The 26,496-nt window shown below is 36.0% G+C and overlaps 1 protein-coding gene across 1 annotated transcript; it reads left to right on the top strand.

The window, feature by feature from the left end:
• Nucleotides 1-2,162: 2,162 nt before the first annotated feature.
• LOC126807648 (uncharacterized) lies at nt 2,163-26,172 on the top strand. The gene is made up of 4 exons (XM_050532390.2): nt 2,163-2,462; nt 9,041-9,150; nt 20,458-20,541; nt 26,020-26,172. Exons 2-4 carry the CDS (start codon nt 9,052-9,054, stop codon nt 26,170-26,172), a joined length of 336 nt encoding a protein of 111 aa, XP_050388347.1. The 5' UTR covers nt 2,163-2,462; nt 9,041-9,051.
• The last annotated feature ends 324 nt before the right edge of the window (nt 26,173-26,496 follow it).

Below are 26,496 nucleotides of genomic sequence, written 5' to 3' on the forward strand. Positions count from 1 at the left end.
TCTTTTGACCTTATTGTTCTACTGTTAATAATATCATCATATTGAAATACATTAGGTAATAAGTTATTTCTTTCTTGGCACGATGTCTAATTTTTAAATATTACTTTAAATTTGATAGAAATGGACTTTTAATGATTATTTACCAAATCCATCTTTCAGTACGATTGTGAACGAATCTCTACACGAATTAAGTACTACCTTACAAGATCAAATATATATCTGGCGTTTGATGAAGTCGATCTGTTTTATTACTTCGATATATTAAAACTAGAAATATGTATTAGACCTCTGAGATACTGACCCAAGCCATCGCAACAGTTGGCTGAGTATTGACGGGTGTGGTGTCGAGAAAAGTATATACCCCTGATACAACTATTCTTTTGTGTGACTCTATTTCTACCAAACCTTTACTGGTATCGGCAAAGTGAACGGCCTCAAAATTTTAAATCTGTATTCTTGTATTGTTTACACTGCCCCGTCTTAAAAACCGTGAGTGACTGCGTTTAATATATTGGATTTTTGGTAAGGATAGGTTTTAGCGACCACCAAACCTTATAACGAGCCTTATTCTGCAAAGGCAGTCAAAGCAAATCATATTCATGTTCTATATACAAGCTTTATCCGATTCAGAATATATCCAGCTACACTTATCGCCAAAACATAGCCACCTGAAACGTGAGAATCAGCCACATATGGCCAATTTTCATTTGCATTCGTCTCGTTTGGGAGTTATTATAGCAAAGGAATAGAACATTTTAAAGTGCAACTAAAAATGTCAAGTTTGAAATGGAATTTTGACTTTTTTCACACGATCACGAATGCCGTATCTTGTTGATTTAAAGTCGATAGATCATCCTCAGATTAAGACAATACATGGAAGATGCTGAAAACTGATTCTGGATTTACTGACCTTCAGAAATCCTTAGAGGGATGGTTGCATACCGTTCTTTCAAAGACAAAGATTATGACGGAGAAAAGCTCCTTATGGTTTCCTTAAGCTTAAAGCAGCTGTAGCATTGACAATCATCTTTGTTACCGAGTAGTGTACGAGTAGATTGATAATATGTGGGTGGGAATGTTTTGCTTTAGAATTTTGGCTACTCTAATAAGTCGCACTTCATACTGAGCCGTACTTTTTAAAAATTAAAGTTGATTTTTCTGTACTGGATCAGGAGAAATATAGTTTATTGTATTACTAAAATTAGATGGACTAATATGTGATAATTTTTAATTTGCATGAGATAACAGAAGGTCACCCACACACCGGATACGTTTTTCTTAAATTCCAACTGTCATGTATTTGTTTATGTGTTCACATTACATATAATTACTCTCGTAGACGCTACACGTGATAGATAGCTTAGAAACATGGATTGGAACGTAATGCAGCCCCCCCCCCCCGAACTACAATAGAGCAGTCTAGTCATGTATCCAACATCCATGCGATGTGGTTGGCCAAACCAATAAATAAACCAAATATCACTGGTTCAACTTTTTAAAAACCGGCTGCAACAGTTTTATGCATTATTCAAAAAGCTAACCACGCTTAAGTTGGCTAATGTCAAATGACGTAAGAATTCTTAACATCGGTAAAGCGATGTTCTACAAAATATGAACGACATTATCCACTTAGGTTTCTTTGAGAGTGGGGTAATCACTGTTCATATGGCGATCCACCATGAAACAAACGTGGGTAAAAAGAGCTATCAGTCTTTCCTTTAATGGACTGGAGAAAATACTACTAATGTATGAACAGTTATATTATTATACTCATCTATGATCTTTTGGAATAATAATCAATTATTTAGCTCTGACTGCGATGATGATGAAGTCAAGATCAAATTCGTCTCTCATCCCAGACAAGACTTGATCCAAAACAAATTATTATACTATAATATGCCAGTTAATTGAAGCATTGAAAGCGACGGTCAGATCTATCAGTCTATTGTTCATAAAAGGTACCGCGTTCCTACATATACATCGTTCTCGGGGTTGGCACGACTCATTAGGCTTTTAACTAGGTACTTAAACCAAGCGATTGCGTCCCTGGCACCACCGGGGAATTCACACATAATGAATTCTATGCTTGGAAAACATAAAGGAATTGATGCGTATCCTTTCATTGGTGGGTATGACAGGAAATGAATCTAGTCCCTGCGAGCGTGGTAGAGAAAATGAAGCTCAGCTGGGAATAAATTAAAGAAATTCATCGATCCTCGTAGCTAATAAGCTAGAAGTTCCAGAGTCAAGAGTGGGCAGGGCTTATAATTTCCTATATTTCAAGGCGTGTTCGTCACAACTATTGGTATTATTTCCATCAACAGTCTAAAGATATACACACTGCTGCTTATAGACACGAGAAGGGCCTTATCTAAAAGGATAACGTAACTTTGTATTCAGGAAGAAACTTTGTAACAGAAACTTTAGAAATTTGACTGGTGTAAATTGATTGTTGTTCACAGGTAACGAAACTTTTTTTTGTCTCTTTCCCTTTCTCAACTTTTTAACTCGTATAATTTGTTTCTAACTTATCTTGTTTCAAATATTGAATGTTAGTGGATGACTGGCAATTTGAGTTCTCGTGTGACATTTCTCTTCGATAAATGAATACGACTTCAAAGGACATTTGCGTTGTCGTGGTCATATAAAAATATTAAGGAATTTGAAACATGGTTTTAGTTTTGTGCCGGCGGTATTCTCGCGGTTTAAAAACTCGGCCTGTAGTGCTACGAAATTCTTGATTCGTCCGAGCGGCAATAGACGCGCAGCTCCTACAGTACGACTACGAAATTCTTGGTTCCGAACGCCCGGTGTGAGTTTAATAAACCCTTCGGTTTTTGCAGCTCCATGAGCCTACTGCTGTGAGTTAATGCTATAGCGGGTAGTTATTCGGATTGGGTGAATAATTGAGATCCGTATGCACTTTGACCATGCAGATGAAAATGATCCCTCCACACATAGAAACCCTATTTCTCTTTTAATTTAATATGGAATATAACGGTTTCTCTAAAACAGCGATGATGGGACCGTGGTACATGGGACAGTGGATAGTTTGTATGTTTGGGGCCCCTGATACAAATATTGAGCAATTGATATAGGTCCCAAATTTCTAGAATTTTATTAGTGGCAATTGTACATAGAAGGGTTTCTTCATTAGAACTTTCCCTGTGTCGATTACCTTGATACTACCCGACGGATACTGCGTCATACGTTTTTGTATTTGTATGTTTTCATATTAAATTGTATATTGTTTGGGAATATATGAGCTATGTTTAATAACAGACAGCTTTATGGAAAACATTCACTAGGTTTATTAACTGCAACGTTTCAATGAGGTTACTCTCACCGTTATCTATTGATAACGGTGAGAGTGACATCTATTGATAACGGTGAGAGTAACCTCATTGAAACGTTGCAGTTAATAAACCTAGTGAATGTTTTCCATAAATCTCTCTGTTATTATATAGATGTATATCGCTTTCACTAAATGTCCTTTAAAGATGTGCTATGTTCTCGTGTCAATTGTTTTGTGGGGATCACGGTGGCTAAGTGGGTAAGACGCTGGCTCGCTAGCCTAGAGGTCGGGTGTTCGATCCCTGCATTGGCGAGAAAGTTCATCCAGATTTTCTGGCGTGGTTCCCCCTTGTCAGTGATGCAGGACGGAGGGCCTGACAAGTATAGCTGTCAAGTCGTTCGGATGGGACAAAAAACCGTGGTCCCGTGTACACATTGGCGTGCGCGTAAAAGATCCCTTGACAGTTGGAATTCGATATAAGAAGAGTAGGCCGTAGTGCCGATGTCCGGGCAAAATTTCCCTCATAGCACACTGTATGGCGTATTCCCGTCTTCATTAGCCCAGTTCGGAGCAGAATAGTAGGACGTTAAACCCCATTTCATTTCATTTTAATTGTTTTGTCTGTAATTTGTCGGGCAATTTTCGTCTTACTCTAACAAATAACCGTAGACTAACATAATAATAAAAAGTCTGACCATTTGTTTATCTAGTTATGTTTTTCTCAATTAACACCTATAGTGCCTCAGATTTGGGTCGACAACAAATCCTCTATTTAGACCACAATGTAATATGAATATTTTATCCACTGTCGTTTATCTTTTAAAGGGCAATTAGTTGCTAAGCATTTCCATAACTCATAGTGCAGCTGTGAGGAAATCTTCGGATTTGTTGTTTTCCAACAAGCGAACTTTAATTAATATTGAAAGGAATCGATGCTTAGGACATTTTGAGACTAACAAGTGCAGGAAACTTTTGTCTTGACAGCGACGTTTACATATAGTCTTTATCGAATTCTAACTGCGAAGACTTTTGTGTGCACACCCGAAATTCGTCATCTAAACCGGGACATTCTAAACGTCAGTTTTCTTATCGCATATATATCATTTATAAAAAGGCTAATAGCAGTTCCTGTAGGTTAAGCCAGGAAGTTATTTTATTGAGTCTAAGCATGCACAGACATTATCGGAAGGAACATTTTGTATGAGACGTTGTGGCAGGTGTCTAAGTAATGAGAAAAGAAAGAGGACAAAGAAATTAATAGGTTTTTATATATTTTAAACCACGATACATTAACTCGATAATTGCTGTCAGTTTTCAATTTTCTATTCTGTGTGTAAAGTATTAGTTACATTATAAAAAACATTCATGTTATTGTCTTTATTTGGTGTAGCTATCTGCCCAATTTGAATCCCTATCGCAATTTTATCTTAGGGTTGAATAGGATTTCTTTTTGTGTTGTTGAAAAATGTGTTTTTTTGTTATATTAGTCTTTATATTTAGATTCGAACATTTCATTGATGCACTTGATAGAACTTCTTTACTTGGAGTATCAGTAGATACAATAACGTAAATATGAAAATGATTATGACTTGCTAATATCACAATAAGATTTGATTTTAGGAAATGAGTCGTAATCTGCGTCATACGCCCATCTATATAGTATTTATGTAAAATACTCTACGGGTGAAAGTTCTTCTCGAGTTTTTTTTTCTATGCTAATTTCTAATAATTGTTGATTGGAACATAAGGGAAAACACTTTCGGTGAACAATATTTTGGGAATGAATTTCCTAGAATTGTCGATTTTTAAAGAATGAATGCGACAATTCAATGCAGCTTTGCCAATGTAAACTCGGAAGTACATAAGAAAGAATCCGCGACTTTAAAGGAAGTATTGTTGAATCGTTAAACCATAACGATGGTAATTTTTAAGTATCAAGAATCGCTTTTGCTTTAGTTGATATAGGACTACATTATAATCTTGAATTAAGTAAAATTAATACTTAGTATGACGTTTTAATGGGTTTGTCGTATTACACCCAATAATCTGCAATTGGAAAACGATTAATAAGGTACCACTCTTCTTGTCAGCAGGGGCCACTCGGGGCTGGTGGAAACCGGTCTGAAGCAGCCCGAGGGATCTTCTCTGCCCACTAATGATCTCAGAAGTCGCAAAACTGATTTAGATTATGGTACTAAACTTAGTTTATACGGTTTTTTTTATTGACACGAATTTTGACATGCTTTTTCCCAGAATGGCTTGTTTCTTGTACAATTGTGCATTTGTGATATGATGTCACAATTCTAAGATGGCTACAACGACTTCACGCTCGGTTCCTCGTCCACGTAGAACGCTCGTACATGTATTTAGGTTTGTTTTTGGTGAAGCGGGGCCCAATTTACGGTCTATAATATACCCGTCTCTTAATATGAATTATAAACTATTATCACAGTTTCAGTGTGTTTATCCAGATAACAAACCCTTTATTCATTCATTTCACGGCAATTCCTTTCACTGTATTTATTCAATCTTCGTTAATGTAAGAGGTATATGTAATTTTATTGTCTTGTGGTGTCTAGACCGATAAATCAAGGTAATTACACAATACTAATATATAAAGTGGGCAGGTGAAGCACTTAGACAATGCCGTGTTAAAATATCAAGAAGCGGGAGGGCAAAAATGGCTTTGACGCTTGTCAACACTTTCTAGGCCAATTCAGAGCTAACATATGCTATAAATCCTTGTTTCACTATTTCGCTTGAGTACTGCAGTTCGCAGGCAGTTGGGGGAGACGAGGGTGGGTGGCGGGGACAATGCCGTAATATCATCGTGTGGGTTAAAATATTAGGAAGCGGGAGACAAATATTGGCTAGTCAACTCATTCTAGGCCAATTGAGAAGCATAATATTATATATCTTTAACTAATACGTTTAAATAGTGCAGGTATTTTTTTTGGCAGTTGGAAGGAACGAGGGTGGGGACTAGGCAGGCAGCCATACCCCTTGTCACATACGAGGATCGAAACAAAAAGACATGACACAACGACAGCGCATTTGTTAGACCACTCGTTGGCCACTACCCATATTAAGAAAGAACTGCTGCCACTTATTGTAGACTATGCACAGATCTCTGCACATTCAGACAGTGATATCTCAACCATTAATGATGCATTCATACGAAAGTATTTATTGAGTTCCAATAAAAGTATTGCCATTTTGGTCTTTATGGAATGCAGAGTCTGAAGTTCAGGGTGATACTATCATGCACAAGTCAGGACTTGCGTACTTGTTTAAAACCACCTGATACCACTTCTAATTTTATTAGATGTCCATATAGCAATTTATATTGTACCCTTATCTCTGTTAAATTCATAAATATATTTATTTCCATTCATTTGACACAGGCAAGTTAATATTTGCATATGTCTGTAAAGAGTGGGTTTTCACGCCAATATATGGAAATAAAAATTAATTGTGACATCCTGTGGTGGGTTACTGATGGCTTATTACAATACATTAATCTAATAAAGGTTACACAAATTCATTATTCCTTTACGAAGAATTTATAACAGCCCATTCATAACCATTGTGAACAACTTTAGAAACTCACTTCTGCAGCTTAAGTATGCAAATCCGGATTTGTACACTTATTTTGAAGATTAACAGTTTAGGTGATTTTGTATTTGTCACGTTGACAATGTAAACTAATACGTTACATTCTTGTATCAAAGTTTAAAGGAGCTAAATCGCTAACATTTGGAACCTAGAAATTGACACAAGTGGGTCGCAACTCATATAATACTGTAATATGAATGTATATAAACTGATATACATTCAATGGTTTCCGTTTTTACTCTAACTTCAAATCAGTTATATTCCGCGAAATAAACCCGCAGTCTCAATCGAATTCAAATTTCTAGCGCCTGGTTATTCCAGTCTACATACGCCGTTTGGTTTGGTGCAATATGTCTAGCCTCGTTCCTCGAGTCTCTTGCTAGAACTGGGGCTGAAACGCTTATTTGTAATACAGTTGTGTTTTTATATTGTATTTCGGGATCCACGGTGGCTAAGCGGGTAAGGCGCTGGTTCGATCCCTGCATTGGCCGAGAAAGTTCATCGGGATTTTCAGAGGTAGATTTTCCTCGTCAGTGGTGCAGGACGGAGGGCCTGAAAAGGGCAGCTGTCTAGTCGTTCGGATGGTACGAAAAAACCGAGGTCCCGTGTATACATTGGCATGCACATAAAAGATCACTTGACTGTTGGAATTTGATATAAGAGTAGACCATAGTGCCCGGGCAAAATTACCCACGTAACACACTGTATATGGCGTATGCCCGTCTTCATTAGCCCAGTCGGAGCAAAACAGGGGGATATTAAATCTCATTTCATTTCATTCCATATTGTATTTGTGCAAAGGGTAATTCATTAAAAAGCCATCCCTATTCCTTCAGTACCTCATCTATTACAAACTGTGACTAATATACATTTCAAATTTCTTTTCATCTTTAATCCATCTTGTATCTAATTCATCGCTCATTCATATTAAATTGACTTTCATAAGTAATAAATTATGACTTTATTCCTTTGAGATTTTTAGATGATGGCACGGTGTATTTTTAATTACATAATCTTTTATGTGAATATTATGTAGTAGGACATGTTATTAAAGTAACGATGCGTCATTTTCTTTTTTTGCTAAAATATCAATTTCTCACGGCTTAACTTACGTTAGTATGCACCCAAGATTGATTATTTAACATTTAATAAAGAACACAAAATCAAAATACCAACGCTAGATAATGTCGCGGCATGGATTCATTCGGATTTAAAACAGGCCTATCAATAATTTTTACCTACAACAAAATGGCGGCGGGCTTATTACATAGCGCGTCACATAGATCGCTAAAAAAAGCATCGAGGCTATATAGGGGGCAGATATGTTTGGAAAGGGAGTTTTTGTAGTATTCAAATTAAGGCGTGTGTTATACAAGTTCATGTCAAGAATACATTAAAGTCTCAATCCGCAAATTTTAAGCAATCCCGTTCAGTATTTACAAAGCTTTGTGGAATTGACATGCCATCCATCTACGCTGCTTGAGTGTAACAAGACGCCGCCATCTTTTATCGGTAGCACAGAAACCTGATGGGAGATTATCTAGCGTTGATGCTTTGATTTTGTTTTATTAAATAAATGTTAAATAATCAATCCGAGTCCTTATTAGCGTGGTTTAAGCTGTTATAAATTTGATATTTTAGTGAAAATGCAAATAGCGAATGGGGACTTCATAATTAAGATTCGCACTGTGTTGGGAATGCCCCTACCCAACCTCCCAGGATGAGAAAACCCGTGTAGCTGTAATGTATGATACGATAAATACATTCGATCCCAATCAATCAAACCAAATCCAAGGAGAGAATTTAGATAAAAAATGATATCCGCATGTAAACAGGCGCATGCAAAAATCACATATGTGAGAGTGGTATCAGAGGTGTAAAATAGAACCAGCCCCAAGCGCGACACTCCCCTCTACTTTAAAGATACTCTCAGTCAATCGGTCGAGAAAGACACAATCATAAACATTTTATGAAAATATAACTTTTATATTTCATTTTATGAAAATATAACTAAGTATTTCATTTCACCAAGCATTTCATTTTATGAAAATATCACCAAATATTTCCCGGGTTTATATTTCAATATAAAACCCTGATAATAATGGCTAAAATTTAATATATCTCTTTCAGAAACCAGAAAAATGGAAATGAAAGCATCCGTAGTTTTAAGTCTATTAGTAGCTTTGTTGTTGGCAGCTCCAATATTTTGTCTACCTGCAGATCAAGGTTCAGATATGGAGGTGAGTAATAAATAAACTGGAAAGTTTCTGGTCGACTAAACTTGGCATATTTAAAATGGAATTTCTCTCTAAAAATATATCAGTGTGTTTTGGTATTTAATCACATGCTCTGATATCCCCGATTATCCAACGGATTTGTTTGTGAAACGAGTAGTTGTTTGTCTAGTTAGGTTATTAGTACTTCTGAAATACTAGGGAGCTGTGTCAATATAGTTCCAACACAGTTCATAAGAATTATGAATTATCTGCTATGAATTCGGGTGCTTTGGTAGTCCCCGCTGTACATTTGAGAACCCACTTCGCAAAACATTAGAAGACAAAAACTGTCTACTTTGCTTATTTTTCCAGCAAGTTACTGATTTAATCGCGAACTGTGCATCATTTTAAAACTTTGTATTTCACTGTCGACACAGTAAGCCAATAACATAACGAAAATTAGTAAACAATCGGACCTGCGCTTACTCTTTCGAAACAAAAATTGATTCATATAGAGTTTACACGACCTTATAACCCAGTAAAGACGTTTGCGTACTCAGGTAGCAGTTCTGATTAGATGTACAATCATAAAGATGAAACGACATATAAAAATATAATTTAAATTATATGGGCCAGGAGATGGAAAATAAGTGTGTATGGTTGTAGGGGTAATTAATGCATCGTTAATAACAGGAGTCCCTACATATCTTTGTACATCATTTTGTTATTTGAAAGGGGGCATCTGCTCGGACCGTTGCATTAATTACTCCTTTCGACACAATTGTAATTAGCTGGGACATGAGATGGAAAAAGGTGTATACATATGGCGGTAAGAGTAAGTAATACAGTACTATCGTGTAATTCGTTGAGTTATATGAACAGGGGCATCTGCTCGTACCGTTGTTTTAATTATTCATATCGACAAGTATACTTAACTTACGAACACATTTAGAAATGTCTCTATTAACTTAATTCTATTTTATGGTGTTCTATATTGCAATAGATATTATGTATACGAAAAGAACAAGTACTATTATATTACGTCAAATCAATGGTATATAGAGATGATATCATACTTGACTAGTGTTGTTATCGTTTCATGAATTAATAAACGTTAACATGGCGATATTCTAAACACACTGCGATGCAGAACATAACAATTAGGACAACAGTCATCGATTTGGAAGGTATGTCATCAGAATGGTTGGTTAATAAATTATACATGTATATGAAAAACCATATCAGAAATTTCTCCTGGGATCTCTCAGGAACAACAGAATTCACGAAGCTGCAACACTGAAACTAAACAATGATGTAGTAATTTGCTTGCAACAGCGATCATGGCATTCTTTGTTCATAGAATTGTATCTATTACGATTGACTTTGTGTAATTTTAAATGCCGTGAAATAAAACAATGAAATAGTGACGTACTAGCAACATTGATCATTAAATTTCATTCTTTCATATACTACATACAATTTGGTATTATTTACAAGATCGTTCAACTTTTTGACGTTTTACCGACACAAGGTGAACGAGTGTATTTTATTATTTTAAAGTCAATCCTATGCACATTAACTACGCCTACATTATTGTAACACCACCTATTAATGCCAAATAAAAGGCTGTAATGAAATGATGGTTACATTGAATGGAAAAATGTTTGAATAATACTAATAACGATATAATACTGATTTGATTTTTAAGTGAATATAAATCGTTTTGGTCTCTGCTATCAGTTCTACAAACCTGTTTTCGCTTTCTAAATTTATAGCCATGACCGAATAAACATAACCAAAATTAAAAGTACATTTTAATAATGGTTATAATCCATTTGGATTTAGCTTATTTGTTTTTGTGAGTTAATGAGTATCTTCTAACAAATTTGAATGCGATTAAACAAAACTCCATATAAATTACCTGTTCTCGTATGAATGGGACCTTTGAAATAAATTACGAGACATATCATGCAAGTCTAACTTTTTTGTATTGAATTTGGTGTGCTTAAAACGGAATAAGCAAACTATGAAAATAGTTTAAGGTCCTTTATAATTATGTTAGGAGACTATCAAATCCTAGATTTTACATCTTCGGCTTTCTGTCAAAATTCGATGATCACTTATCGCCATGCGATAAATGGAAACCATCTGGCCCAGTCCTTTGATTGGCACCTTAATGAAATTAATAAATTATTTAAATATACATTACCAGTATTATTGACGTCACTTTAATTGAGGAAATATAGATTAAACAATCTCATTAAACATGCATTATACAAGAGGTAAATCTGCCTATTGCAGGTATATAAACTATTAGGCATTATTAAATTGAAAATACTATAATTAACTCTCGGTGCCATCGTTAGCATGCGATATTTATTGGATTTGAATCCGATCTGCTGTTCAACATCCGTTTATGATTAAACGCAAATATGGATAATCGAGACTTTGTTAATTATCGTGACAGTGAAAACAGTGATCATCAAGGCTACAATGATTTTAAGTTTTGACTGAAATTTTCAGCACATTCCCCTTACATCATCTAGTTTTTAACCATTATAGTGAGGACTGTCAGCTCTTTATCTAATCATCCATAATGTATCTTTAATAATAGATAAATTAATGTTCAGTTCAAAAAGTCCTTAAAGTAACAACATAAACCTTTAGAAATAGATCTGTGGACGCTGTCTTGGTATGACTGTCGTACCTACGTCTTTATTTGCTATTTATTCTACACAATTAAGAATACAACACAGTGATACAACGTGTAAGTTTTTAAATAATATTGTGTCCGGTAACTATCACTATCCTCAGTGACTTATCCCAAAGCATGCAGTTTTCGCCTGGAGAAATACCAATGCTTCCAGAAACCATGCTCGCGGAAAATAACCCAGAGGTTTTGAACGAGACGTTCAACAGTACTAATACAAAGCTTCGTCGGACAAGCGCAGTCCTTAATCTTAACCAAGATGTCTACAATCATGAATATGAGTTTTTGTTGTACCAAAATAATCCTTCCAAATAAGAAAACGTCCTCGCATATTCTGGCAAGCAGGAAGTCAGATAAGGTGAATCGAGAAGCTGGGAGAAGAAACATCCAAATAAACGTAAAATAACCAGCCGTCTTTTAAACTGGTCTACTTATCTAATTCTAGTATTCTCTAGGAAATCTTCTTAAAGTTAACCAATTTCTGAAATTAAAATAAGCTATTCAAAATGCAGTCTGTAAGCAAACAATGGCCACTTTAATCCAAGGGTATCTCTACGGAACACTTTTTTAGACGGAACAACAAGGATATTACACTCACCAACGGAGCCCAAAAGTAAGCTCGAAAACGCACGAGTATACAATAATGGGGTTCAAATGGAAACAGAGTACAAGCTTGTAACAACAAACGTGCACATTCGATCCTATCGCTCTTCAAAAGACACAAAACTGGGTAAATAAAGGAGAAGGGGGGGGGGGGCTTCCCGAATTCCCCGAGCAAATGCATTGACAGCAGAACTTTTAAGAGTGAGATGAAAAGTGAAGTGCTTCCTTATCAGAGTTAGAATTCAACGCCATAAGATGAACAGAATGCGAGCCAAACGTTAATTCTACAAGCGCCCATACATCCTTAGATAACCTCGTATCCGAATAATCTAATTTATTTCAATAATTAGCTTGTGGGTAGGGATCTTTAGCAGTGGGGGGGGGACTGGAGGACCCGGAGAAAACCCACAAGATCCTTGTCACTTATAATCGGGGAATAGAAACCACTCAATGACAGACCTTATGATACAGCGCGCGCGTGCTAACCACTTGAAGCATCGGTTAACATTTTCAGCTAAATCTTTGTAAAGTTTTAATCCGTTGGACGAACAAAGAAACTTTCTGGTCACAATAAACGAATTTCTTTTTTTCCAGTGGCAAAATATAAGCCTCTTTCACCGAATCTAATATGTTGAAAAGGTGTAAAAACGCACTTTCAAATTGACAATGTATAACCCAAACTTGTCATTAACTCAACCATTGAGTAAGCTACCGACTTTGCTTGTGAATTTTGGCTACCGACTAAACTCCCGCCCATGATGCGCCGAACCGTTCATCATTGAGTCAGTCGTTCTAACCCCGAAACAACGACAGTAAGAGGTTACGACCATACCCTATACAGATGGATATAATAAACTCGAAGGTTTTCTAGCCGAAAGGCAAAGCAGTATACTACTTAATCACCCCCCTCCCCAATTGTATCCCTAACTATTCGCACTTTCGAATTGACAATGTATAACCCAAACTTGTCATTAACTCAACCATTGAGTAAGCTACCGACTTTGCTTGTGAATTTTGGCTACCGACTAAACTCCCGCCCATGATGCGCCGAACCGTTCATCATTGAGTCAGTCGTTCTAACCCCGAAACAACGACAGTAAGAGGTTACGACCATACCCTATACAGATGGATATAATAAACTCGAAGGTTTTCTAGCCGAAAGGCAAAGCAGTATACTACTTAATCACCCCCCTCCCCAATTGTATCCCTAACTATTCGCACTTTCGAATTGACAATGTATAACCCAAACTTGTCATTAACTCAACCATTGAGTAAGCTTCCGCCTTTGCCTGTGATTCTTGGCTACCGACTAAACTCCCGCCCCTGATGCGCCGAGTCAGTCGTTCTAACACCAAAATGTACGACGATAAGAGGTAACGACCATACCCCACAGGCGTTTTCCAGCCGAAAGGCAAAGCAATATACTACCTAATAAATAATTGTATCCCTAAATACTCGGACAACCGTGCATGATCATAACCCGATTTCTCGTCAAAGGATAGAGTGTCCAATTGAAAAAGCAAATCCTTTATCCGCAGACTCAAAAAACTTTCATCGTGGCAAAGACGAGACTTCGCAGTCTCTACCGCCCACGCTTCCCACAGCTATCTAAAATGTAAAAAAGACTCCCTCGGTCTAGCTTCCAACAGCTATTGAACTTTAACTAAAATCAAACAAAAACATACTAGAATTCAGCGGGATCAAAACCGTCTGTCATCGACACAATTAAAACCACCGAGACTAAGGTTGTTTTTCGATTTGTAGAGATCACTTATCGCCTACGTTGATGTTCTTTTTTGTGAAAGGTAGGAAACGGTTGAAATTTTCTAGAACTCGGTAGGTTTGCTGATTTAAGTACAAGGGCGGACCGTTCCAATTTCAAAATTTTCATTCAGAAACGTTTGAGCGCTTTTGAGGAGTTATATGTCCGATCATGTTATGACTTTTAAAACTTCTTAGTGGAATTTGTAAAAACATGATTTTGACATTGCAAAAATTCGGATTTTAAATTCAGAACAGGTTTCCTATTTTGAATTTAGGAGGCATGTTCTTTTTTATGTCGATTAGCCCCCACTCTAAAGTCATCCAATCCTAAATGTTAATTGATTGAAAATAGCTCTCCAACTTTATATGTCTCATGTTTTAAATAACATGTACGTACAATATTACAAATGCTGGCTACGAATTATCATTTATATTTTAATTACGAAAATTAGAACATACAAATTAGTGTAGATATTCTAATGTCGCCGATGTAAACAGTCTACTTACACAAGAGGATATAATCTGCGCTAACGAAATTCAATATAGTATACTGTTATAAAATACGTTGTTTTAAAAGAGATATTAAATGCATCGCACGATACACACATGGCGATTTCGACTTAATGTTTGTAATAATTAATATAAGGTTTTAAACAATTAGAAATATTAAAAAATAAATCAAGTGAATTGCTCGACATTCAAATTCAGGAAGAGTGGTTGTACATATAGGCTAAGCCAGATTCCTAATCCAGTTTCACAATCCCATTAAGATTTTCTCAATAAATAAAAATCATAATATGATAAAGTAACATAATAAATGCTATCTTAAATGTCGACGTAATTAATTATATGGAAAAAAAAACACACAAGATTTTATAAATCTACACAAGTTTGTGTTAAGACATTGAAAAGAACACAACCTTGTGTTATTGCAGTATAAAACAACATAATCTTGTGTAGAATATTTTTAACACAAGTATTTTTAACACAAGTCCCTGTGTTGAGTTTTTTCAGTGAATCTGTACGAGTTTACAATACTTGATCATCAAGAATAAGGCCAATTATTCATACCACGTTTTTGCGTATTATGTTCGAACAAAAATTCAACAATTAACTTACGGCACGCACTCAGTTTTTCTCAATAAAAAAGTCTACAATATAATTTGAAAAAAGCCAATATTATTTTATACAAACCCGATCCAATGTCTTCCAATATTTTGAAGCGTCATGAAGGTTTTAGAATAAAGTTGTACAAAAAAGCGCCAATAATTTGTGAAATCTGTCAAATCTAATAAATAATGTTTGACACAAATTGATCGTCAACATTCGTAACTGCATTCAAACATTTTTATTACCAGAGAAAATCCCACATTCAGTGATTAGCAACACTTTTTTAACATTTCGAGTCTTGTCATAACTTAGTTTTTAACAACAGTTTAAATGAAATCTGCTTATTATTATTGGCAATGTTTTTATTTAATCCAAGTCAAGCCTTAGCTGTCTAATTTCTAAATTACATTGCATGTTATTGGAATTTTCTATTGATGAATCCAATGTTCACATTATCTAAAAAATTAAAGTGGTTTAGATTAAAAGGGCCATTTTTTTCACCAAATTAACCCATATTGATTTCTATTTATCAGCTCATTTCCATAGTTTAATCGGTTTTAAATCAGCAACAACCAATATATTTCATTAATCCTTGCACTTGCATTTCCTCTATTGTGCAGGGGGAATATTGTTCTCCACCCTTGGACCGAAATGACAGATTTACATCACATCTATCGACTATTAAAGCCGTAAAAAATCTATTGTTACGATTCTGAATAACAATAATATTTCAGCCGATTCGTTGTTACAACAGAAAATTACGTTCTTTTTTTTTTAATTTGCTTTATTATAAACTATATCGTTAGGAGCGCATCGTTTGGTTTAGTGAAATTAATATCACCGAAGCTCCTGGGTTAGGCAAGCATAGCTTACTGGTAATATTTTCCTTCTTCTTTTACAAGGTTCTCGAAACAATCGTTGAGTTGCCTAACGTGCGAGTTTCTAAATAGGATTTATTGATCTAGCTTTCTGTAATATTACGTAGAAAATAGATTTGACTATCCCGTCCTGTCAGTCATCCGGAGAACGGTACCAACCATTACACAATGTTGATGGTAGACCTCGTTCAGGTCGTCCTACAGCCACTACAAAAAGTCAGGATCGATACATTCGTACACAGGTCTGCGACATCGAGGACAAACGGCCAATCAGCTTTCTTTAAACTTGTACCAAGTTACAGGAATTGGAGTTACACCACAAAAGATTAGAAATCGGCTACATGCAGCCCATTTGCATGCGCGACAACCGTGTGTTGTGCCCCCATTCACTCCCCATCACATGGCAAACAGGCGTCAATGGTGTAGGCAGCGTAGAAATTGGGGTAATCGTCGATGGGCGCGTGTAATGTTCTCAGATGAGTCCAGATTTACTCTAGATTTCACCGATAGGCGTGCTCACGTTTGGAGGCGTGTAAATGAGCGTCATGCGAACGTTATCGCCAGACAGTTTGACAGATTCGGGCGTGGGTCTGTCATGGTGAAGGGAGGAATCACCATGAATGGCAGAACGGACATACATATTGTTCAAGGAAGGGTCACTGGTGTGTACTACGTTACCACATCCTGGCACCGATAGTTCTGCTCTTTGCTCAACGTGTAGGTCGACGTTTCATCTTTCAAGATGATAATGCCCGTGCCCACCGCGCTCGTGTCGTGAATGACTACCTCCAGCGTCACCATATTGTCCATATGCCTTGGCCAGCCATGAATCCTGACCTTTCGCCTATAGAGCATGTCTGGGACATTACCGGGAGACGTGTTCGTCGACGTCAACGTCAACCGACAACACTGCAAGAATTGGCCGTGGCACTGCAAGAGGAGTGGGTCACATTGCCCCAAATCGTGATTGGACGGTTGTTTAGGAGCATCCAACGACGAATTGCTGAATATCTGAGGATTGGTGGAGGAATTACTCATTATTAAGACAAAAATTAAAAACGTCCATTTTCACTTTTGACAGTGTATCTTTTCGAGTGAAATGCAGCCGTCAGATAAGCCTCTCGAATGAACTGTTTATGTTCATGTGTAGGCAATTGGCCTGTTATTAATATACATTAGTTCCCTATAATAAAAACAGCAGTGCATTTCCACAGTTTTGTATTGTTTCTGAATATCCCCTACTTTTTTTGAAGAGTATATATATATATGCATATTGTGGTATAATTGTCGAAATATTAGGAGATATTTATTTATAGTGGGGCACCCTAATAATGAATAGAAAATTCGGCAGCCACTACAGACGTTGTATATCCACACACGACAGCGCCACCTATAAGTTTCATTGAATATTTGAATCAGCCGATTCGGACTGAATCCAAGCCGGTGATTATCGAAAATCCAAATGATACACATAATTTTAATCATAATTTAATATATTTCATTTCCGCTTTTTGAAATGTTTCGAGATAAATACAATTTTAAAGCGAAACTTAAGGAGTTGGCTGGAAGTAATTTCAGACTCATTTGTTATTTTTGAGATAAACTATAATAAAATTATATTGATAAAATATATTACCTTCCGTATCATTACCCCGATCTCTAAACATGCAGCCGTGTTCTTACTCAGCTGTGGGGGGGGGGGGGGTCATGGTAGCTGTGGTGGCTCAGTGAGAGAGGCTCTGTCTCACTAACCAGCCGTCCCGTTATCAGTGGTGCAGATTGGGAAGCAAAAAGCGAAGTCCAGTGAACAAGTGGACCCTTTAATGTGAATTTCGAAATACAAGTAGGTCGTAGCGCCCCTGCCCGATCAAACATCCCCCCATAGCACACAAACGGCCGTCTTCATTATCCCATTCAGTGCAGAAAAGAAAGACGTTAAAGCCCAGCGATGTTTTTACCCTGCTTCACAGATCATACAGAATGTTCATGCTATATTAAATTGTATTCGCGCTACCCTACCAACATAAGAAATATCGGACAAGCAACCATGTAGTTATAGATCTAGCTTACTAAACACTATATCATGTCTTCCTCTATGTACTATTGTAATAGATATCCAGTGGAATATTCCGAAAAAAGACAAATCGAACGTCTTAATCATAGCTTTTCAGTTAATTTATTAATGTCATTTCCAAATCAAAATTCGACGCGTTCTAATTGAATAAAATATTAGTCTTAAAATAAAATGTATTAATTATTATAAACATCTGATATGCTATTTCTATTTACGTCAAGTGGCTTAAACTTCAATATTGGATCGAATTAGTTGTATATTTTGTATTCATTATCGGACAAGATGACTTTCGTCGTTGATACACGATTTGGCAGATGCTTTATTTTGGTACAAAAACCCATGTCGACCATTTACTTTCTTCCTCGGATGTTATTCAGCTTAATAACGGTTGATAGGCTCTTTGTGTAACTTAAACGTGATACGAGGTCATTATGCCACACACTATGGTACGAGATTATCATACGACATATCCAGTTTGGTAAAAGATTACCATGCCTCCGATCGTATCAATCCTACGAGGTTATTACCACAGATATTAGCCCCCTTGTAATCGTTTGTCAGGTTACTTACAAAATGCATCCATAGTCCAGTTCTTTGTGGCAGTTCATGTGTTTGATAAAACACTATTAGGGATGCTTTGGTCGTGGGGTCACATGCATAAAAATGTTTTTCTTTGTGGCGGTCGATGTGTTAGATAAAGATATCCCCCCAAATACAAAAAATTCGTCTTAATATTTATTCGGATCTGTCAATTAGCCATTTCCCTTGCGCAGTATAACCACGCATGTCAGAGATGATTAGTATATATATTTTTTTATAGACCGATCGATCCATAATTTGAAGTTCGATTTACATATAACAATAATTTGAAATAATTCTCATTAATCATCCGTTATTTTGTTAAAGTGTGGGAGCGACCAGGGGCCATACTATATACCGGAAAACACCGGAAACCAACCGGAAAACACCGGAAAACAACCGGAAAACACCATTTTATTCTGAATACCGGAAAACACCGGAAAAATACTAAATACCGGAAAACATCCTAAATACCGGAAAACACCCTAAATAGGTAATTGTGTTTTCCGGTTGTTTTCCGGTTGTTTTCCGGTATATAGCATTGCCGGCGACGAGGAAACAGTGCAAATATATTTCAGACAACTTACTGAACATTACGTACAAACACATCAATTTATGATAACGGGTGCGAGAAAAATATTCATTTTTTTTGCGCAATACCATAATATAAATAGAGCGATTTTCCAACATCTTTAAAATGAACTTAAGGAGCTAAGTCGCTAATATTTGGGATTTAGAAATTGACACAAAAGGGTCGCCACGCATATATAATAATGTTATATAAATGTATATATATAAACTGATTTATATTCAATCGTTTCCGTTTTTACGCTAAATTCGAATCAGTTATGTTCGACACAATACGCCCGAAGTCTCAATCGATGGCAATCTCTAGCGTCTGGTTATTCAGTCTACACCGATAGTATTTATTGCGCATGCTCCCCAGTTAAGAATATGACGTCACCATTTGACATGACTCGTGGAATATGTCTAGCCTCGTTCTTCGAGTCCCGTGTTACAAATGGCGCTGAAACGCATTATGGTACACGAATCGTGTACCAATGGTAAAATGTATATTTTGTCTTAAATATTGGATTTCAGAAGCTTATCTTTTCCCGGTAAGATCACAACATCAATGTTGATGTAAATTGACCAATAATTCGTGTTTTCAATGTCGAAGAATTTGGATGATATTGAGTTAGAGACTTAGCTACTTTAAATATGGGTTAACGTCCTCCGAACATGTCTGTGAAGACAGCCTTGCGCCAATGCACCATACAATGTGCTTATTTCGAATTCCATCTGTTAAGTGTTTTGTTTTATATCATAATGTGATTCTTTAAAATGGTTAAGAATTGAAGTCTCGGAAATGTATTTTCGGAGATTTTATTCACCGCCTTTATACACCTTTACCTTGGATACCTGATAACTGTTCACATAATTATAATGTTAAATTTGACAATTTATTGTTCCAAGAAACTGGTCAATGCTAAACTCATAGCTACTCATAATTTCTCATGGACGGGTGCTTTTTACGCTGAAGTGTATATATCATTAGGTTATCATGCATTGTCTATTCGTTTTTATTAAGAACATCTTATATTTATTTTCAGGAACTCGAGAAAAGACCAAAATATATGGACACCCGTGAAGAATTATCGGTTTTGAAAGACATGGTTTACATAACTCTACAAGAGGTAATTCATAAATGGTTATTTGTACCAAAAATTATTAAAGATAGGTTAATAGTTTCGGTTACGTATTCACATTATTATGAAGAATATTGATACCTAAGCTACCAATTACAACTGATGCCCTTATAGCATCTGAAGGTCACATTATTTTCTACTGATTTCACACCGCCATCTTTTATGCCCTGATACGGCCCAGCTGACGATTGAGGGGTAACCCATTCTATATTTTAAAATCGATGTAATTTAATTGTCTAATCTATAGAACAATTTTTTAGTTGCCATTTTTGTTAAATTTAGAGAAGTACATGTGACATTATTATTCTTCTAGCTTTAATTTAGCTTAATCTGCTGTTGTTCGAATTACAGTTTAAATTTAGTTTAATCCTTTTGGGGCATTGGCGATTGAGCGCGGTCAACGTCCTTTATCTTTAAAGATTGGCATTTCATTAAACACATCTTTTGAGATTCGGAAAAATGTCATCATTATTTTTACTTGTGATTTCATGTCGTCACACACGTGTCCTCAATGCACGAATGTTATAATTCTAATCATGGTGGCACATGTTCATTTATCTATTAAGATTCTGACAACTGATTCCAGAGATATAAAACATAGGCGATCTAACGATAACATTAACTGTTAAAGACATTAAACATAAAAAATAAATGTACTTTATATAATATCATGTTAAAAATAAACCCCGTCTTCATTAGGCGAGTCGGAGCAGAACAGTAGGAATTTAAACCCTATTTCATTTATTTTCAAACTTAAACAATCCTGGCTTAACGAGTGAGGGTTGGATCATGCAAAGTGGCATGGATTCGATTCCCCACTTGGACGTGACAAGAAGTAGTGTCGGTTGTCGAACATCGTGCCTCTCGGGTTTTCTGGTCTTCCACCCCCCCCCCCCCCCCCAGCTAAACACCCCTAAGCGCAAGCGAGTTATTAAAACAAAATTGAATCATATGTTAGTCCCGAAATGACCCGGTCTCTCTATCCTTCTCTCTCTCCCATGTTATATCCTAATGTTAACACCCGGTAAATTAAAGGTTATCTCTCCAACCTACCAGCGATCATCTCCAGAGAGCCAATTTTTCTTCTAAAAAATATTTGTCAAAAAAAAAAAAAAAAAAAATATTGTCGATTTCACTAATGGAAATCTGATGCGCCAAATTCTACACTTTCATTCGCACGCAATCAAAGAGCGTTAGATAAATGAGATGTTTGATTAAGAAATGTCCTTGGTGGTGCAAAACAGATGGCCACATGAAATCGGAAGCAAATACTGTGAACTTTAGATGGTGTCCAAGACTTAGTTGGGACTGATCGATTTTGAACCAATATACTTTATCGTAAGACTACGTTTTAATTTGGTCTGGAAGTCTAAACCTTATTTTTAGTTTGTAATGTTGGAGCTTGAAAGGACACCAGGCACATTGGTTATTCAGCCTTTAATTTTAGATGTTTTGATAGCATGGACCGTTGCGTTGAAACATTGAATGTGAAATGTGATTCTTGCTAATAATGCGGGATTTTATTTTAAAACCGGAGGCAATTACTGTGGGTTTTATTACTTAAAGAGTGATATCTCCAACACTGAGTATCTTGAAGAGCTGAAGATTTTTATTTAAATTTAAATGCAAATTCTTAAAGGTTCTCCAACCGAAATACATGTTCGTTTAAGTATGTAAATTAATCGCTAAAATGTCTGGAAGTTTCAGCAGAAACGTAAACGTTTATTCAGTTACTAAGCGATCAATGGTAAACAATCTACTAAATTAAATCATTCGATGGAAAATGAAAAAAAAAACAAAAAAAAACAACAAAAAAAAAGGTCCACCGCTGGAGGAGATAATTGCGTAAGAGTTTTAGACGAGTTTATCCAGGCACAAAGTTGTCTCCAACTGATAGTATTGATGTTTCTTTGAAAACGATTCATTGTGCTTCGCGTATATGCTTAGATTGAGTATATTTTCATTGAAATACAACCTGGATTTTTCTATTAATGGAGTAGCAATAGAACTTGACAAAAGTGATTTTAACTAAGTAAAATTGTTCGACCTACCGGTCACGACCCTTTAAAGGCATAATAATCACTGAGTCAATGCTTTTCAAATGATAAAAATAATGTAGTTTTGAGAAATACGTTTAAAGAAAGTAACATTTTTTCTAAAACAAATCACATACGGTACACAAAGATTGGCGAAATTTAACGAATTGGCCCATTCATATGTGTATCGATTATGTACGTTATGAAGGCCCGAATTACTAAAACGCTTTTAAAATAAAATTCTGCTTAATGATGGAAGTAAGATTTAAAAGTCACAAAACTAGTATTTCTGTTTGACACACTAAAAGCTCTTTATGGAATAACAATTACTGAAGTATTAACATGCAGCGTTTCGACAATGATACCCTCGTCTTTATCAAGCAAATACCATTCAAAGAAGGTATTTCTGATTGCGGATATATGTTACTTTTTTGTTACCATTCTCAAAGAGCTTTAAAATTGATTAAATCACGACAAATCGGATGGGATTTAGACCAGAACACAGCTGAAATATGATCTTTACCAAAGATGTGTAGTTTCTCGAGTGTCAGGAATGCATTCCTAGACCTGCATTCCTAGACCTGAAAGAGAAATAAGGTCAAAAATGAAAGCCAATGCAGCCCAGCTTGATTGTCCAGCAAGTGAAAGAATCTTGTGGTTCGAATGGGACGAAAAACCAAGGTCCACCACTGTGCTTGTTGGCATACCGGTCTTCATTTGGCCGGTTGATACCGAAACGGTTAAAACCCATTTCTGTCCATTGTTAGACCCCTCCGTATTGTGTCATCATACTTAACACCATTCGTTTCGCTGTGAAATTATTAATACTCGTCTATTAATATGCAAGTAATTGTGTCTCAGATTCTAGTTAAATGCCTCCTCTGTCATGCGGTATTTTTTATAACGCCCTGAGCCGACTGTTTCATGTAATTATATCTGTAATTGATATTTCACGACGATGGAACGACCAGTAGCTTATGGAGACGTTGGATCGTATTAACAAATTATAACTGTTGTATCCTTAATTAATTGCAATTATTCGGCAGACTTATGCGTTAGTCATATTCTTTGAAGCTGTAAATTACTGTTTATTGGTTATGAATTACCATCACCAATTATTCGTCCGCAATTTCAACGGAATGCAATGAATGCAACCGTGAAATATCGATATGCAACTCGAGATGGATAATCCAAAGAAGGTTGAAAAACCAAACCAAAACCTGGAGGCCATAAACAGTATGTTCTCGAAAACTGGTGGTTGAATCTAAATTTTGACAGGATTACAACTTGTTATTTAGCAAAGGAAAAGCCATTTCCTATTTTATTAAATCTCGAAAACATTGACTTGCAAGGCGATTAAAAACGCATTCCGCTAATGACTGCAGTTGAGAATTTTGAAATAACAAACGCATGAACTATTCAGACTAAAATAATTTTAAATAGGACCTCCGCTATTTTAGTAATATTACACATGTAATGAATTGGGTTTAACGTTCTACTTCCCTGCACCTATATGTCCCGACAGCGACACTACGGTCTACTCTTATTTCGAATTCCATCTGCCAAAGTAGATGAAAGTAGATACAGTTTTACATACACGCCAACGTGAACACGGGGCGTCGGGTTTTTGTTCCATCCGAACGACTACATCAAAAATTCCCCCTGGTTAATGGGTCAATGCATTATCCATTGGGTCACAACGGCTCCCCTTACTTTATGAAAAGAGGAACAGGGCTTACATTGGCAAGAACATACAAATCCCTTGCCAGTCGGAATTCAAAATAGGAGTTGGCCGTAGCGCCGCTGTCCGGGCAAACTTGGTTGGTGGATCGCCAAATGGTTAGCGCGTGCGCGTTGTATCATAAGGTCTGTCATTGAGTCAACTGGCGTGGTTTCGATTCCCCAGTTGTAGGTGATTAGGGTCGCTTGTCCAACCTTGTGGGGGTTTTACCGGGTTTTCCCACTGCTAAATACCCCTACGCGCAAGCGAATTATTGAAATACAGATTGAACCATATTCTTAATCCCGAAATGACCTAGTTTGTGTCGAGTGGACGTTAATTCTCTCTCTCCCCCTCCCATGGCATACTGCATGGCGACTTTTTTTCCTTAGATACAAGATTGGCTCTATTTTAATGATATTCCTTACAAATGGAACTTTTTATAAAGTACAGCTTGTGAATTAAAATAGTCTATATTTTTTGTCTTCGATATCGTTGCTGTGTTGATTATTTCCCTTGAGTATTGACTACAACCTTTATTTAGGCTTTTTATAACCCATGAAGTAGATCTTATCAGGCTAGAAAAATTAGTTTGTTTCAGCTTTTTGAAAGCAAATTAAATTTCTCGGTCTTAAATCGTCGAGATAACACAATTTAAAGAAAGGGTTCATTTTGAAGACAGATGTGTATTGCTGATTAGTTGATATTTATCCTAAAACAAAACTTTCGCCATTCCTTCAATTTACAAAACAAACAAAGATCATGTCTTAACCAATTCACTGAATAACGAGTTTATCGATTTTTAAAATGAATTCTTCTAATTTATAATGCAGATCAGTATTTCCAGAGGTATTTTCTAAAGAACACAGAAATGTGGATATTACATATAAGCCTTTAGCAAGGATCAAAATTTTATGGTGTTCAAGAATTAGAAATATTTATGGCTATAATTTCTTGAACATCTGGTACAATTCGCCACAAGGGCGAGATATGCGTCTTTGTTGGATTTATGTCTCTAACAGCTTGATTCTCCCGACATTTTGTATTTGTGTAACATTTTATTTAACAATTAGAGCCACCTCACGGTTTTCCGATTATAATCGTACGCTTGAAATCGCATCCGATCGATACGGAATTATTTAATAGCTTAGTTCAAAATTTATTACAAATGTTTCATAGTTAAAGGATCTATCAAATCTATATCAATCCACGTGCTATACATCTAAGCTAAATGGTCAAATCTACTAAATAAAGTTTAAGCCTTCCAGTAAGATACCTCGGCTTGTCTGATTGACCTAAATGATTGAAAATAATATTGACTTCGCTTTAATGAATGGAAATGCAATTCTTTTTTTCAATTTACAAGTTTAAATGATCAACATTATCAAAATTGTTTGAGGTAGTAAGTAGTCCATAAAAGTGTGTTATCTATCGGAAATGTGAATGTTTTTGCGTCGAGTTGCATCTACAGATTACGTTGCTCTGCATTGTTGTTTTGATAAACACAGTGTTGGCGATGACCAGAAAAAACATCTAGAAGTTTTTAATCGCCTTTCTTTTAATAAAAGAAATTAAGATGGTTTAAAATTTGAGCTTTAGCAGTGTGAATAAAATTGGTTGAATAAAAATTTTAATTATTTGTCTTTTGTTCTTGTAATATGTTAGACTGTGGATATTATTTCAAAAAGAACTCTTTTGATTCGATTTCAGCTGGCTGAGGAGGGAAAAATAGACCCCGAAGTTCTTACAACCCATGACCAGAAAGCTGTTGTTAAGAGGATGAAATATATGGGAATCTGCATGAGAAAGACGAAATATAATGCTTTAGTACCATACCCATGTCTCCGACAAGGTAATTGTTAATCTAAGACTTTTACGAAAATGCTGATTAGATAACATTTGTAGGGTTTTAAACTTTTGTCATTTCTTTTTAAGTTAATTAATTGGTGCTATCCGTAATTATTATTGTACTAAATGCTACACTTAGTAAATAAGAAGTCCTAAATGTTGTCTCCCGTGCTGTTTATTTTTGTTAAGTTGGAGCAATACCGATTGATAATCACCAGTCATTATATTTTTAAGATTTTAATCTTAAAAGATGTTTATTAAACAGTTTGAAATGGCTGGTTTCTCAACTGTAACTTTATATTTGGTGTAATAGTTTGTGTTTTAAGAAAATATGTAATG

The sequence above is a fragment of the Patella vulgata genome, chromosome 9 (genome assembly GCF_932274485.2).
Source record: "Patella vulgata chromosome 9, xgPatVulg1.2, whole genome shotgun sequence".
Taxonomy (NCBI): domain Eukaryota; kingdom Metazoa; phylum Mollusca; class Gastropoda; family Patellidae; genus Patella; species Patella vulgata.

What these genes read in the sequence shown, in the direction of transcription:
- LOC126807648 (XM_050532390.2), top strand. Translation starts at nt 9,052, where the DNA reads ATGGAAATGAAAGCATCCGTAGTTTTAAGTCTATTAGTAGCTTTGTTG. An exon ending in ATCAAGGTTCAGATATGGAG is followed by an intron (nt 9,151 to 20,457) that starts GTGAGTAATAAA and finishes ATTTATTTTCAG; the next exon opens with GAACTCGAGAAAAGACCAAA. An exon ending in TTTACATAACTCTACAAGAG is followed by an intron (nt 20,542 to 26,019) that starts GTAATTCATAAA and finishes ATTCGATTTCAG; the next exon opens with CTGGCTGAGGAGGGAAAAAT.